We start from the raw sequence: 16182 nt of genomic DNA on the forward strand, positions 1-16182 counted from the left end.
CCGAGCAGAGGAGAAGGAGTAGACGCGCTTCTTCCTCGCCTGACGCAAACAGGAGACACACGGTAAAGACGGACTACCTTTTATCCAGTCCACAATGTCATGATGTTTGTTTAGCACACTTGACACACTTAGCAACACTTTATCCCTTGCACCATCGATAGGAGACTCATTTTATTTTGACATTTGATTCCATTCCAGATTTGATTCCATTTCATTATAATGAGATGTCTTATGTCATTCTCATCACGTTGGAAATATTTACACAGAATGCAGGCCCAATAAGGTAGTACAATATGTACATAAAAGATGATGACCTCACTGGTGGGCTTGCACTTGTTCAGCTACCGCAGGAAGTACATCCTCTGTTTCCTGTTCCTCTTTGGAGTGAAGACTGTTCCCAGGGAGGGTGTGTTCTCACTCTTCTGTTTCAAGGATCACAGTCAACTGCACTGTTCTTTTACGCCATTATTAATAATATAGTATAAAATGATTGCATCAGCTAATGGGGGTCAAAAGTGGAGCAATGTTATGACTGCCAATAAACCCAACACTGACACTGCTGTTTTAAAGCCACAGTAAAGGATTATTGCATTTGCGGGGATTTAGCCCATGAGTGAAATATATGGAGCTAATGCGTACGGGAAAAAGAACAACAAACAAACAATATGCCAGGCTTCACTGCCAGTGAGCCATAACTGCCTTTAAGGTTGTTTACATGTGAAGGTCATGTCAGAAGCGATGTGAGATTTGCTTGTTCAGGAAACAGGGAGAGCAGCTTCCTGTTATGTAGATGCTTGTTTGCTAATCTGACTGTCAGATGTGTATTTGTAAACGTTTCTATGGGAAAATGGGAATGGATTAGGGAAGCATGTTATGAAAACACATATGGCATCCATTGTAGCATATACACATGTATGTTGATGTTGCTTCTTCCTGTATTATTTTAAATGCAACAGCAACAAGTAAAGATGCTTCAACAGCTAATTGGAACTTTTTGTCGTTTTCCACTAAATTATGTGAACTTCAGTCTTGTAATATATAATAATAATAATAATAATAATAATAATAATAATTCATTGATTTTCTTGCAGAATAATAAATAAAAAGTCAAAGTCTGCTTTATTGTCAATTTCTTCACATGTATGTATATATATATATGTGTGTATTTATATATAAATATATATATATATATATATATATATATATATATATATATATATATATATATATATATATATATATAACACATTATAATATAATATTAATTATTATATTGTATTATAATATTAATAATTATAATATTATAAAATTTCTACTTTCTAAAATGGACTTTAGTTGAGCTCACCGTTTACACACACTCCTGCACTCCTGCACACACGAACACACACACACTCAGGCGAAGTTTGTGTGTGTGGCCATTGAGGAGAGCGGCAGCGTCACTTGAATGGCGAGGACCCAGCAAACACCAGCTGAGTTTTTTGCCCACTGTAAAAAAAAACGTCACTTGAGCACTTTATGAATCCTTTTAGTGATATTTGAGTGCACCTGAAGCTGCTTCTGTGGACGACATGTGGGAGACGTTCGAGTCGTCAAAATGAACACAGGTAAAACATTTTAATTGACGTTCTTGTAAATGTTACGATCATCAACTGGAGTACTAAGTTCTTAAGTATGTTTTTCATTATTTTTATTTTTTTTCCAGCGCCGTAGATAAAGATAAAATATTATTTATTAACTCGTTGCTTTACGTGGAATCTGCTTACAATTGTCAATGAATTTAATACATAGACGCTTGAGTTGTTTTTAAAATGGAAATTAGCAAAGCCTGTCGTAGCCTGAGAGTGTTCATGTTTGCAAAATAAATCACAGTCATCACGTATAGCTACATTGCTGCACATTTGTCACTGTCTAATACATACGATACAGTACTGTGGTTGCATTCTAAATGCATGAGCAGTTGCTTTAAGGGACTTTGAATCACAGGAAGCCACTCAGGGAAATCCCTTCCATTATTGTTCTTCCAAAGGGTGGACAAGCATTCTCAAAATATACCAAAAGGACCAAATGTACACTTTAAAACTTAATAGTTGCACAGAACTTTATTCTAATGAATACACTCACATGTGTTACAATTTGACGTTTCAGGGACACCCCTCGAATGAGCCATATCCTATTTTTAATCATCTCACCATTTCCTTTTCCTGTTGTTCCCTTAGATTGCACCAACAAGCCCTGTGTCGCTCCAAAGCCAACACTTGTTTGTCCCTCCCATGTGACGTTCATGTCCTCAGCCAGGGGTCCCAAACCTTCTGTTGCCCCCAAACCTATCCTGAAGCACCATTCCAGGGAACCCCTACGATCAGGTATCGCAGAGGGATACACTAATGGGGTTCTCAATGGAGAGACATTTTCGGACCACCGTGAAGTGTCATCACAAAGACGAACTTTAAGTGAGAACCAACAGGATGACGAGGACTGGAGACTAACGGACAGCGCCCTCACGGATGAGCTGGACTCCCTGGACACGCTGTGGACCAGCGACGACCGGCTCACCACCGACTCGGAGATGATTGACACCACGGATGTGACAGAGGACATGGACGAAGATGCGGGCGAGGCGCTGGCTGACACGGACGGCCTCTCCATGGGAGACGTTTCCGTTAACAGCGTGGATGAGGAAAAAGGGGCCGGGATGGAGAAGATGGCGTCGAGGCGGGAAGAGGTAGATGACACGGCCGAGTCTCTCACTGGTGATGTCCTTAGTGAACCCAGTCAACAAGCTTCCACTCCTAATAATGGAATTCCCTGTGTGGCTCTTAAGGTTGACCATGAAAATATTGCAAAGCTGGAGCTTAGCGCAATTGAGGAAGACCACAACATTCCATTTGGTGACCAGAAACGAATCTGTCGTGAAGCTAAAAAGCACATCGCCTTGGAAGACCGTCAAAGCCACGAGCCTTATTATGTATCTCCAGAGGACATTATCAAGAAAGAGATGATTCCAAATCAGAATCAAGCTTGTGACGTACCAGCCAGTCCACGTTCACCACTGAGGCAAGGTGACCACAGGTGTCAAGGCCAAAAAGGATACCAGAGGAGTAAATCCATGACAAGTGAAGAGCAAAGACGAGATGCCTTGTTAAATCGTTTGTACTGCCAACCCAAATTTCATCTGCTCTGCAACTCCGACACCCCGTCATCTTTCACGGGAAACCAAGTGCTTGTACCAGGAAAATCCGACTTCTTCGGGCACGCTTTAGGCGATGACATCACTGATCTGGACATTGGCGACGACCACCTCTACGAGGATCCGGGAGATGATAGCTCAGAGGGGGAGAATGTCTTCCCTTTGAGCCGGAGCACATCAGGAATGCGCTCTCGCTCGCTGTCGCATCACATGAACAGCGAGGTGGGAGGGCGCCTCGTATACGGTCCCAGGTTCAGTCAGAGAGGACCCGTGTTGAGCAGCAGCCCAATGTTGAAGGGCTACCCCAAACCTCACTATCTGCCCCTGTACCCTTCGTCCTCCACGTCCACCCCTGGTTGTCCCCACAGAAACACAGAAGGCTCGCCTTGCGGAAGGTTCTCGAGATGCACGCCGTTGTCGTCCAGCGGCTTGTCGACACCCATGTCTGTCGTGGACATCCCGCCGCCTTTTGAGCTGGCCTACATCACCAAGAGACCCATCACCAAGAGTTCACCCTCGCTGCTCACTGACACAGACTCCTCGGAGAAAAACCGAAAGAAGAAATCCTCCATTAAGCGCTTCCTGATGCTCAAGTTTAGACGGAAAGAGGAAAGCAAGTCATCTAACCAGTCCTCATCTGAATCCGAGTCCAGCCACCTGACACCCAACAGACTGCTGGATCTGGATCGGCGCAGCGTCACTAGTTCTCCGCGGCTCCTTCAGCGTTCTGCTTGCCAAGCATCACCCGAGACGGCACCTGCCTTCCTGTTCTACCCGAGCGCCACAAGAACAGGAAGCTCGGTGGCCTTCCTCAATCGCAGCGTGGTACGGGTGGAGTCTTTTGAGGAGCGCTCCCGTGTGCCTTTCTCGCCACTACCCCTCACCAAACCTCGCTCCATCTCCTTCCCCAATGCCGATACCTCGGACTATGAAAATGTTCCCGCCGTTAACTCGGACTACGAGAACGTTCAAGTCTCGCAGTGGAGAGCCGTGCGACCGCTGCCTTTGGGCGACTTCTTTGAGCGTCCCACGCGGGTGCTGTCGTCTGCCAATGAGACGGACGGTTACGTGGACATGAGTAGCCTCCCTGGTTTTGATGTCAAGGCCAAGTCAGCTCAACACGAAGCAGAGAGGTGAGTTACACAGCACAGATTTTGACTGCCGGTCTGCTAATTTACACTAATTTGTGGAAAAAAAAAAGAATCCCTGAATTCCATAAAAAGACCAAGAATAAGCCCAAAAATAATAATCTGAAAATTAATTGCTGGATAATGTATGATGAGGTCTTGAGTGACTTTGGTTTTATATTATTACATTCTGCTTATTAAGTCTGAGTTGTCATACAAAATTAATGATCTGCAATTCATAGAATAGCAAGAGAACTAGAATTGTTTTTCATCAGGGAATAATGATTAAAAAAAAGACAATACTGAATATTATTTTTTTTTGAACATCCATGATTTTGACATTACATTATTTGAAAACATCTAATATTTTCCATATTAAAAAAAATCTTCAGCTAAACATCTCATGAAATCATCCCCAAATATAGGGTTTAAAAAATGTTTTAGGGATTTTATCCTTGTGAAACTCATCCCGCCTGAAAAAGACCCCCGCTCTCAAGTGTTCATCTTTTCTTATGAATTCTTCTACTATCCCGTTGCGTGTTATTAGTGTTCAGCATGAGGCGACGCTCTGCATGAATATTATGACATTCCTCGAACGTGTGCACAGGATGCTGTACTATTTGTGATTCCACTTCACGTAGAAACACTGTTGCGAAAATGTCATTCATAGATCATGTGTGTGAGACAAATAGCTGAAAGAGCATTTATTGGAATAATCAGCGATGCTGTGCTGACATTAACGCCCTCCCTCCCTCCCTCCCTCCCTCCCACCCCCCACCACTCCATTTCTTTTGGCCGTGCCTTCATACAGTCCACTCGGAATGATTAATAGACGCAGCGTTTTGGAGCCGTTTCTCTTTTTGGCTTGCTCAGAAACATGAGATTGTATCTTCTTTGCATTTCGCTGTCTTCTTCTCGGTCGCATGATTTGTCTGCACATGGAAAACAAATCACAAGCTCTCAAATGAGTCGTGCAGACATATCAATTGGTTTGAATACAAGACAAATGTAGTTTGCTTTGGTCATGCATGCATTTCGGGTTGATGCTTCTATTTGAAGGTAAAATAATTCAAATAGCTGTCCATTGTCCTTTTTCATCCGTCCATCAAATTTCTATAGCTCAACCATTCAAACTCCCATTTAAACCTTTGGATGATTTCGAATCGATTAAACAAATCTGTACATGTGTTTGTACGGCAAACTGGAGATTCTGTCAATTCAATTAAATACAGTGATGCCTTGATTTACGACTTCTATTGCAAAGCATTTTTCTCCAGTGAAATGACTAAAAAAGGCCTAATCCGTAACTGCCGCGGCCACCAGGGGTCAGTACAGACACAAAAACACATATGAAGACGAGCTCCAGTAATATTCTTGGCAGAGGATAAAGAATAAGTTTGTAGGAGTATTATTATATTATGTCTTAATGTGTTGCTACAGTGTTTGTATTCAAATATCTTTTGCTAAAGGAGTTATTTACACTTGAAGAATTAATCACTATCTGCCAAACTGCCACTTGTGGTATGTGTTTGAGTTGCTGCCATCGAGCGCTCATTTTTGGAGTGCAAATAAAATCCTCAAAAGTCCCGTCAGGTCACACACAGGTCAATTGACGATTTTTTCCCCATTGTGAGGTTTATGAAGTAAAGTACTAGAAAGTTCTGTGCTCAGCCGCGCAATCGCCTGCAAGCATCCTATCAGCAGCTGCTTTCGAAGCTATCAGCGCAGCTAACCTAATCAGCCATGAAGCTCAAGCGGACGGAGAATGAATAGTTTGTCTCCCCTTACAAATTTTATGGCAATATGTTTTGCTCCGTGTCCGCATTTAAGACGTGAGCGAATCAGACGAATATAGACGCTGACGACATGTCGTTTGAGCTTCACGCAACCTCTTGTACCTCATCCAAAGACTGAATTTCAGTAATGATCCGTGGCGCCGTAATGATGCTCACATATGTTGTTCATATGTCGCTCATTTGCATCTCAGCAGGGTTGAAATCAAACCATGCTTGTCGTGATCACCATTGCGTCACCGGCGAAACGTAAAGAGGCATTTTATTTGCATACGGCGTACGCTCCCCGTCGAGTTGCAGCCAGTCAGCAACATACATCCAGCGCTCCCTGTAGAGGGAGGAGGACCAGCAGACTCACTCAGAGTGCGCTTGTCACTCCGGGCCTTGCTGAGGCCACTTTATTGGTCGCAGTAAAGCTGCAACGTTTCAACTATTCACGCTCGCTTCGAACACTCCGAATGTTTATTGTGGCGATATTTCAACATAGGAGATAACAAAGGACTTGGAAGGCTAATAAAAAATGTTTTGATTTATCGTCAAATTAGAACATGTTAGTCACTACACCCACTGGACACTTCATTAGGGATCAATGAAAGCGTTCTGGCAAAATTGTAGAAAGATTCTGCTGATATATTTTGACTAGCGTATGATTCGTGCCACTCCGTCTTTGCAGCGCCTCGACGGAAGTCTACCAAGTGTGTTCACTTGCTGCTGGTCCGCAAAATGTGTCATCCAGTTTTGTCAATGGATGCACAAGAGCTGATGAAGATGCCGGACGCACCTCGGAGGAGGAAGATGCTGGTGGCGAAAGCAACTATGATAGACAGGTACATTTGGACTAAGAGCATTAACAGATTTTTATTTATCAGGGTCAATAGGCCACTCATTATTTACATTTTATGGCAGGGGAGCCAAAATGCATTTCATACTTCTAGGTAGGGCTTGTAATACTTAAATATTATATTACAACCTTTGACAGATGGACGGACGATCCCGAGCTTTTTACATCGCAATGGATCTACTGGACACCGAGAGACTGTAAGTTAGCTCGTCATTATTCGAACGCAATTGTGTCTTTCTGCGTAAATCATTCTATTTTTTTTTCTGTTTATAGACACGTGAAAGCACTCAAGCTTCTACAGGAAGTAAGTGACGGATCAATTTATTTCTTTTCTCTCGTTTTAAGGACCCCACCCTCGTAATTTCCACTGTGCTTAGAAGGCAAAGTGTCGGAAATGTGGACATATGCCCAGATGCTAACATGAAAGTACTTTTTATTTTTATTTTGCTATCATTTAGGGACATTAGAAGAGACTCATTGCCAATGTTTCCTTCATTTTCTTAATGAGGGCTTAACGAGTGAGGTTGTTTCACTTCCTTTTAATTCCGCTAGTTAGCTTAATGAACCAAACTCCCCACAGACAGAGGAGGTGAAAATATGCAAAAGAAATTTGCACCTTAATTGGACATTTCTTAATGAAGAGGCTGTACCTTTTTAAAATAAGCCATCCCTCTTGTGCTGCAAGGACTTTCGGGAAGCAGTAGGGACCGCTGTGACGGATGATGGCGAGCCTGTTTTGGATGAAAAAAGACTTTGCGAGATTCTCAACGAGTTGCCCGACGTCTACCTGCTGCACCGCACGATCCTCACCGAGCTGGAGAATCGAACTCGGCACTGGTGAGAAATTACATTTGCGTAGTATGTCACCTCTAAATTGAATTTTCACATCTTCCATTGCTTAGAGAGCTTGACACTTTTTGTTTGTCAATGTAGGGAGGAGAGCCAGAGGATCGCAGACATCTTCCTCTCCAGGAAGGCAGAGTTCTTGCTCTTCACCACCTACATCGGGCATTACGACCGAAGTATGAACCTGCTGGAGGAGAGCTGTCGAACCTCAGCTGCTTTTGAGGCCATCGTCCAAAAGTTTGAGGTCAGTGCATTTCTGACATATAATCAACAAATCTTGGCCTAAAATGTGTAGTTTTTGTTGTGGTTCAACACAATTTCAAATTGAGCTTTAAGGAGATATTAAGTGTGATAAAATAATGACAACTGTCCAATTTCTGACAGTTACAAAAAAAAAAAATCAAAATTTATCTTGTTCTGGCAGAATATAGGCTTCTGTAGTTTTTAAATGAAGGGAAAAATGTTTTACTACAATTATTTACAATGAAGGACACTCGTTAACCAATTATAAAAATGAAAAAAAAAATGGAATTCACCATTTTTAGGGAAAATAACTACATTTTTACAATAGTACCAGGCTGGATTAAAGGACAGAGCAGGCCTTATGTGGCCCCCGGGCCATATGTTACCCACCAGTGGCCGAGCACCTTCATAATTAAACAAAATGCATCCCTCCTTGGTACACCAAAAACTCAAATTGAATTTCCTCCAGACCGTCAAAGGGCAGCACTCAACTGTGCGTTTTTTCTTCCGTGGTTCAGTAACAGCTTGCTTTTAATGCAGTTGACATTTGGACGTTCACTTGCAAACTGACTTTCCTGTGTTGTAAAGGTCTTTTGACCATGAAGAATGGTGTCACTCCCTTGCTGCCTTTCCTTTGCATCAGCCTTCTGCCTTTATGCTATGGCAGACAATGCAGCCTGCAAAAAAAAATCAGTATAAACTGAAGTTTAGTATTTTGCAAATTGTCCAAATTTAATGTGATATTCTAACAGAGTTTTTTGTTCATAGCAGCAGAATCCATCGGGGGGAAAAGTTTCTCTAAAGCAACAACTCCTGCAGGTGATCGTGCGTGTGGCTCAATACCGCATGATCCTCACAGGTAACTACACTTTAAAAAAAAAAGAAAAAAAGAATATCTTCACTTTTATTATTCTATATGTCAACTTATTGCCACTCTTGCTTTCAGATTACTTGAACAACCTCTCCCCTGATTCACAAGAATATGAGGACACCCAAGGTACAATAAACATGCGGAATAAAGCCAATGTGGACACAAGCTGTTGCTCACAAGGGAGTCTTACTAGCCTCTGTTTGTTTGTTGTCCATGACTTTATGGACAATTTATTCCATTTGGCATGGAGAGGTGGCCTTGAGAGAGCCAATTTAGATGTCTTTACTAGGAAGAAGGTGAGCCACCGGTGGTCATTGTTTTTGCAATGACTGGAAATCATCACGGTGGCAGTGAACAAGTAAACAAGGTGCTTCATGCATAAAAGAATCTGCGAGGGAGAGCCGTGCAGTCGCTTTGTTATTGTGCTCGTAGACCCCGAGAGCAGATTCGAATAGTTTGGTTCGTTTTGTTACTTTGGTGCAGTTCATCAACACTGCCAACTACAACAATAAGAAGATCGAGTTCGCAATTTGGATTTCAAACATGACCCACACAGAGGAAAAATGAGGCATGGACTGACCAAACCCAGCTCCCTGTTAGACAATCAAAGATAACCTTTAGCTTTATTCCCTAGTGGGTAAAAAAAATGTTTAATGCAGGCATGACATACAATTTCACCCCCCCTCCCCTTTTTTTTTTTTTTTGCTTGACTTCATTCAGCTGCTGTTGTGATCGTGGCAGATATTGCAGACCAGGCGAATGACAGTTTAAGACATGGGGTGAGTATAATGTCTTGTTTTTCCATGATGATTTGTGATTTAATCAAATACTGGTGACAAATTATATTTTGACTCCGACAATGTTGTTTATTCTATGTGCTGCGTGTAGCTTATTGTTTTAAATCCAATTTCCCAATATGATCCGAGCAGAAGAGATTTGTTGCATTGAAGTGGTTGATTTATTTATTATTATTTGCATTTATTGCCGCACTCCCATTTGCATGCTGGCAAATGCCTCCTTGGTGTAAAGCTCTAGTTTTTCATTGTCTCATTTTCTATTTGTGTGTGTTAGGAGAACTTGCTGCGCTTGGTTAACATCGAGTATAGTGTTCACGGCCAGCGGGACCTGCTGCAGCCTGGTCGGGTATGATTCTCATAACATTGCATTGTTTTAGTGCTTACTGGGCCACACCCCCTTTTGTCCTTTACACAGTCACTGAGCTGGAAATTCCCTGTTAGATTGAAACAATATTAAAAACAGGAATCACTAATAATTGTGTGTCTTTTTTGGTGTCAGGTGTTTGTGAAGGAGGGCACCCTGATGAAGGTCAGCAGGAGGAGCCGACAGCCTCGCCACTTGTTTTTGGTAAACAAGTTCAGTCAAACACATGCTAACATCAAAATTACTTTGTACAGCTCATACCAAGCGTAAAGCAAATCTTGTGTATTTAAAACATCCACATCACTTAGGGTAGTCCATTAGCTTAATGCTAACGCACAATACAAAACACACTACCCAGGCTAATGAATAGCATCTCTGTTGCGGTGTCTTCAACCTGCAATGGATGTCTGAATACAAATGGTGCAGCAATACACATGAACAGACAAAATAGCAATACTGACAGTAATATCTTCTTTATCCTATTTGAAAAATGATGAATATATTACTCTTTGTGTATTATGTGTTTTCTTTTGCCTCATATTGGCCAAGACAACACGAGAAGGACCCACACAATGACTTCATCATGACTTCATCATGATAACATTTTGAATTCTATAAATTCAATTATTCACATTTATTATATTTAAGTCAATACATTCAATTTAAATCAAATGTGATTATTTCATGACAGTGTGCTTTATCGCATTACTGTATGCCTAATAACTGTTTGCTTAATAATGCTAATAATAATACAAAGAGCTTTTCCCCTCTGGCCTATTTCTCCATGCAGACTGCTCTATTAAGAGCAGGGTTTCCTGACAGGATGTTTCTAGATTTTGACTTCCTGAGAGACTTAAAAAAATAATGACAACAGTGGGAAGACCAAAACCACCTCCTTAGAATCTGAGAGTAAAATTACCTTAAAGAACCATAACCGTGTCAGCTGACATGTTTTTTAGTCTGCTAGTCACGTCTCTTTGCGCAAATTTTAGACAAATGATACCAACATTAAAATTCAGTGTTTTTCCTCTCTGCAAGTTGCTTTTAATATGTTGTCAGGTTGCCAAAACACTAAAAAATTCTCGTAAAAAAATGTGTAGGTCTGTCTTCTACCCTGCTGGTGTTTCCACCTTTGACGGTCATCAAGTTTTATCAGCTTTTATGAATGGCTGCGTAATAAAACATGCCTGCCAGGGCTCCAATTTCATCACCCGAAAACCCAAGTTCACTTGATATAATGCAGATGTTAATAGCGCAGTCGATAAATTTTACAAAAGCTGACAATGATAATGTACTTAGTGGGAAATAGAGTCCTAAATTTCAGTGTGCAAGCTACAGGTTCACGTCAATGAGATGTGCTGACATTGCCACCTAATGGAGAATAGCTTCCCTTACAACATTTGAAATATATTTCAACATTTATTTCAATTGCACTGTTTTGCGTTAAACTTTTTTTTTTTCCTCCTGCTTTTTTATTGACTTATTATCATTTCTGTGTTCGTAGATGAACGACATGTTACTTTACACTTATCCGCAACAGGATGGAAAATACAGATTGAAGAACACTTTGTCACTTACTGGATTGAAGGTAAAAAAATAATTCAAAAGTTTGTTTATAATGGAATTTAAATGAGCTGAAAAAAAGCTTGGTAAATTAAACATACCTACTAAAAAAAATCATTTGTATCACACAAATATATTTAACTAGTTTTTGAATTAATGTTTTTTGTTTTTGTAGTTCAGTGAATGGAGTAGGATTTCTAATTAATTCATTAAAAATTGTTTGTTCCTTTCATGACATCATGGCTCAATTGCCCAGGTCAGTAAACCAATCATTGAAAATGTCCAACATGCTCTGAGGATGGAGGGGAATGACATCTCCATCACCTTGTCTGCAAGGTGAGAGACAGTTTCATCGTATGATCATTCCTTGCAGTGATAACCAATGCAAGCTTGTGTTATCCCTAATATTGTGCTATTCCACAGCTCCTTCATTGAAAGTGAAGACTGGTTTTACACTTTGAGTCACACCGTGAGTGAACACAACCGAGGAGCCGTGCCGTTCAGCAACTGCTCAGACGTAAGCGATTATTAATCCTTCACTATAATATGCAACCAAGTAGGATGAACTCACCAATGTTTGTATGTGTGTGGCCAGGCCAGAGATCATCTGCGTTTCACCTTAGGCGAAAAACCCCCCACGCTCGTTCCAGTGTCTCAAGTGATGATGTGTATGAACTGCACGTCGGATTTCAGCCTGACTTTACGTAGACATCACTGCCACAGCTGCGGGAGGGTGAGTGGCAATGCAAATAATATGCCAAGTAATAACAGTGCAGATAATAAGTCCATACTCCCCCGCGGTGCCCTCCCGCTGCTACAGATTGTTTGCAGGAGCTGCTCCAAGAATAGATATCCACTCAAGTACATGAAGGAACGTATGGCCAAAGTGTGTGACCACTGCTACAATGAGCTCAAGAAGAGAGGTGCGACAAGTCACACTATTACAATTATTTTTCTCACTAGTGACATAAGGCCAAACCTACGTTTTTTAATATGAACACTAGAAGGCGCTGTGAAATGACAAGAACGTTGTTATATGTACTGGACACTTGTTTTATGTTTTTCAAATCTTTTTAAAAAAGTGAATCTTCAATTACTTTTTGACACGCAGTTGTTTCTACCTTGCAGGAGAGGACCCTTGTGCCCTCCCGGCCAAGAGCAGCCCTCGTGTGAGCCGAACCACTCGTCCGCTCTCCTCTGTCTTCCAAAGCATTCACCCTCCAAATATTTGGAGGCATCGCAAAGGCATGCTCACCTTCAACCAGGTACACCCCGCCCCTTCCCCACAGTGACACAATGATAGAACGACACCTAAGGCAAAAGTCCTTTCGCAGGTGACCGTATCCGATGAGGGCTCTATTAGCGGCAGTCTACATCGTAGCAAGAAGAGCAAGCGGAACTGGAAGAGATTGTGGTTCCTCCTAAAAGACAAGGTGCTTTACACCTACAGAGGCCAAGAGGTGAGGGGACACACGCACTCCCCTTCAACCTGAATAGATCATCCGAAAATGCATGTGAGCTGTTATGTTTAGTATATTATGATGTCGTATGTACAGGAGAAGGTTGCTTCAGAGAGTTTGCCTTTGTTGGGCTTTACGGTCAAGCTACCAGAAAGCTACCAAGGGGATGACGACGCCTCCAATGTGTTCCAGCTTTATCACAAAAATACTTTGTACTATACGTTTAGAGCAGAGGACAACTTCACAGCCCAGAGGTGAGAAACAAGATGAATACGTCTCAAAACAATCTGAAAAATGATTTCCCGATTGTAAAACTCACATACTTTTGTAAATTGTATTTTAATTAGGAAAATAGCGCTGCATAATATTATACTTCATAAAACAGTAATATATATATAAATAGAAATTGATGACTCAAAATTTCAGGGGATTATTGCGTCTCCTTGTGGTGTGTACTGAGGCCACTAGGGGGCAGTATAAGGCCATTCAGTCTCAAAGGAAAAAGTTTTATAACTACTTTTAGTGACTCAGTAAGATGCAGTTACTCGTTTTTGGCATGGGAAAAATTATGTCTGCCTGTGCCTATTGTGATATTGTCTGTCTATATGTTTTGCTCCACTCTTTGTCTTGAAATCTTAGGTTAGCATTAAACTCACCTAATTTTAAGGTTTAAAATTACGTGCTTGTTTTAAACAAACAATGTGTCCTTTGTCTGTGTTTCAGTTTACAAATATTTGTCAAGCGGTTTTACTTTTCTGGTGTTCTAAATAATTATTCGTCATGTGTAATCTGTTTCTCTAACAGGTGGGTCAACGCCATGGAGGAAGCCACCGTTTTATAGGACCAAGTCATTCCACCCTTTCAAAAACAAGAACTGTGAGATCCAAAAGGGGAAAGAAAACTTGATTATGTCTGCAAACTGGGAATTCCCCGGGCAATACTGCAGGAAAGTATTGAAAAAGACACAGTGTTCTTTGTGGCGAGGGGTGGGGGGGTAACTTTTTGGTTTACGGTTGCAACCTTGCAGCAGGTGTGATGCTGTGCACCACACAAAGCGCTGGCCCAGATACCTTGCCAGTCATGTGACGTAACCTCTAGCACTAGTAGCACACTGGCTGACTGCAGAGCATGTTGGGTTATCGTCACTGTTTGTAGAGTGGCAGAGGAAATGCACAGCTCTCCTTATTTTTAGATTATTTAATCCTCCCCTAGATGTTATTCGTCATCATGACTGGTTTCATTTCTATCAAATGAAGCACCTGAATCTTGTACTGTAGTATTTGATTTTTTTTTTTTTGCAATGATACAAAAAGACTACATAGGAAAAGTTATAAATCCATAAAAGAAAGCATACATACTCCTCATCAGTTTTATGTGGATTCATTGTACTGTATAGTTTAGTGCAATGTTGCCCGCCATTTATTGAAAAAAAGGGACATTTATGTTAGAAAAACCTCACGGCACACTAAAAAAGATGTCATCAAAAGTGGATACTGTATCGAAATAATAGGTAATAATTCATCTACTCAACAATATTGTTACTCTGTTGTATACACCTGAACAAAATTGTTGGTGCCCCCTCTGAAAAAATGAGAAAATCCGAAGAAAAATAAAGAAACGAGAGGAGAACTATGGGAGTCATCCACACCCTGTTTATGATTGTCCGTCTTCATATTGACATTCTGCAGGCTCTTATTGACTTAGTGGGAGAACACAAACATGCCATATGTACAATATGAAACCATTCGTACTCGTAGATGTCAACGGTGTGCCACACGGCCAATGAAAAGACCTCGTCTGCTCTGCTTCTCGGCTCCCCCCCCCGAGGCTCGCTGACCCAGAATATCGTCAAACAGGAGTCCTTCTTTCTCGGGCTGCTGAAAAGTTGAGCCTCGTCCTATATAGAGGACAGATCATTCATCACTCTTTTTTTTTCAGTCTAGACCTCATTCCGTTACTTTTTTTTTAGGGTGTTTTATTTTTACTGTAGTGAACTCTTGTCACATGAATCCACTGCATGTGTTGGACACTTCATTAGGTACGCCTGCATTGTATACAGGTAGAGGTTGGCAAAGTATGGCCTGTGGGCTAAATAGGGCCACCCTGTTCTTCTTTTCCTTTCTTGTCTTTTAATTGAATTGTTGGAAATTAGTACTTACAAAATTAGTTTTGCAAACTTTATTGGCAGCGATTTCAATGATCACTTTCCATCGTCAGTACGGTTTTAAATTAATTTTTGGTGTAAAGCTCCATATTAAGTTCTATGTTGCTAAATCAGGTAACCAAAATATTAGAAACAACTTTTTATATGATGCAGTGCATTTTTTTTATTCCTACCTTGCACCTGTTAGGTAAGTAATGGGCTTGATTTTGTCAACATTAAATCAGATAGTACTAAGGTTGTTAAGCTGAATATCGTGCATTCTCGAAGTGAAACTGTCGACTAGTAAAGCAATGCATAGACAGCCCCCCCCCCCCCTCCATGCCACAACAGCTTCATCCAAGCCCACTTCCATGTTGCCGCAGGGAGAAGCAATGCAGAGAGGAACAAATAATCAATCCCCCTCCACACACACACACACACACACACACACACACACACACACACACACACACACACACACACACACACACACACACACACACACCGAATACTCAACATTGGATGCATTCCTCTGTAATGGGCGCAGCTTTGAAATCATTAATGACTAACGCCATAACTAAAAGATGAACTTTAGCGTGAGTTTTGGGAGGTGAATGTCTCATATCACATTTAAAATGGTGTCAGAAATATTCAGTGGAAATACAAATACTGATTAAACTCCATTACACAAAGTGGGAGTTTAATAAAAAAAAAAAAAGATGGGATTTGCTTCATTGTTCTCCCTTTTGAATCCCTTTTTTTATATGGAATACTTGATGTGGCCCAGATATACCAAAACTATCTCCATCATTGAGTTTGAGACCCCTGCTCCAGACTTTCTCTGTTCTGCTTGAGAGGAGGCTTCATCCACAATGCTTGTCATCTTTCATTGGAGTGTGTGGGTGGTACATCTTCAAGGAAGAATTGGAAGATTAGGTTACGTAAAG

The 16182-nt window shown here is 41.2% G+C and overlaps 1 protein-coding gene across 6 annotated transcripts; it reads left to right on the top strand.

Annotated features, from left to right (window-relative positions):
• The first annotated feature begins 1423 nt into the window (after positions 1-1423).
• On the top strand, positions 1424-14724 carry fgd5b (FYVE, RhoGEF and PH domain containing 5b). Of its 6 annotated transcripts, XM_049734751.2 has the most exons (22): positions 1424-1604; positions 2217-2722; positions 2822-4320; positions 6781-6934; positions 7087-7145; positions 7222-7252; positions 7634-7785; positions 7882-8038; positions 8806-8896; positions 8984-9034; positions 9629-9687; positions 9980-10051; positions 10205-10273; positions 11574-11657; positions 11889-11968; positions 12056-12149; positions 12228-12365; positions 12453-12555; positions 12761-12897; positions 12967-13092; positions 13165-13346; positions 13897-14724. In XM_049734751.2, exons 1-22 carry the CDS (start codon positions 1595-1597, stop codon positions 13931-13933), a joined length of 3891 nt encoding a protein of 1296 aa, XP_049590708.1. In that variant the 5' UTR covers positions 1424-1594; the 3' UTR covers positions 13934-14724. The 6 variants fall into 6 exon arrangements, with proteins under 6 accessions (XP_049590708.1, XP_049590704.1, XP_049590706.1 ...); XM_049734747.2 differs by having other exon boundaries at positions 2217-4320; XM_049734749.2 differs by having other exon boundaries at positions 2217-4320; positions 13189-13346.
• The last annotated feature ends 1458 nt before the right edge of the window (positions 14725-16182 follow it).

This window comes from Syngnathus scovelli, chromosome 11, assembly GCF_024217435.2.
Source record: "Syngnathus scovelli strain Florida chromosome 11, RoL_Ssco_1.2, whole genome shotgun sequence".
NCBI classification, from domain to species: Eukaryota; Metazoa; Chordata; class Actinopteri; order Syngnathiformes; family Syngnathidae; genus Syngnathus; species Syngnathus scovelli.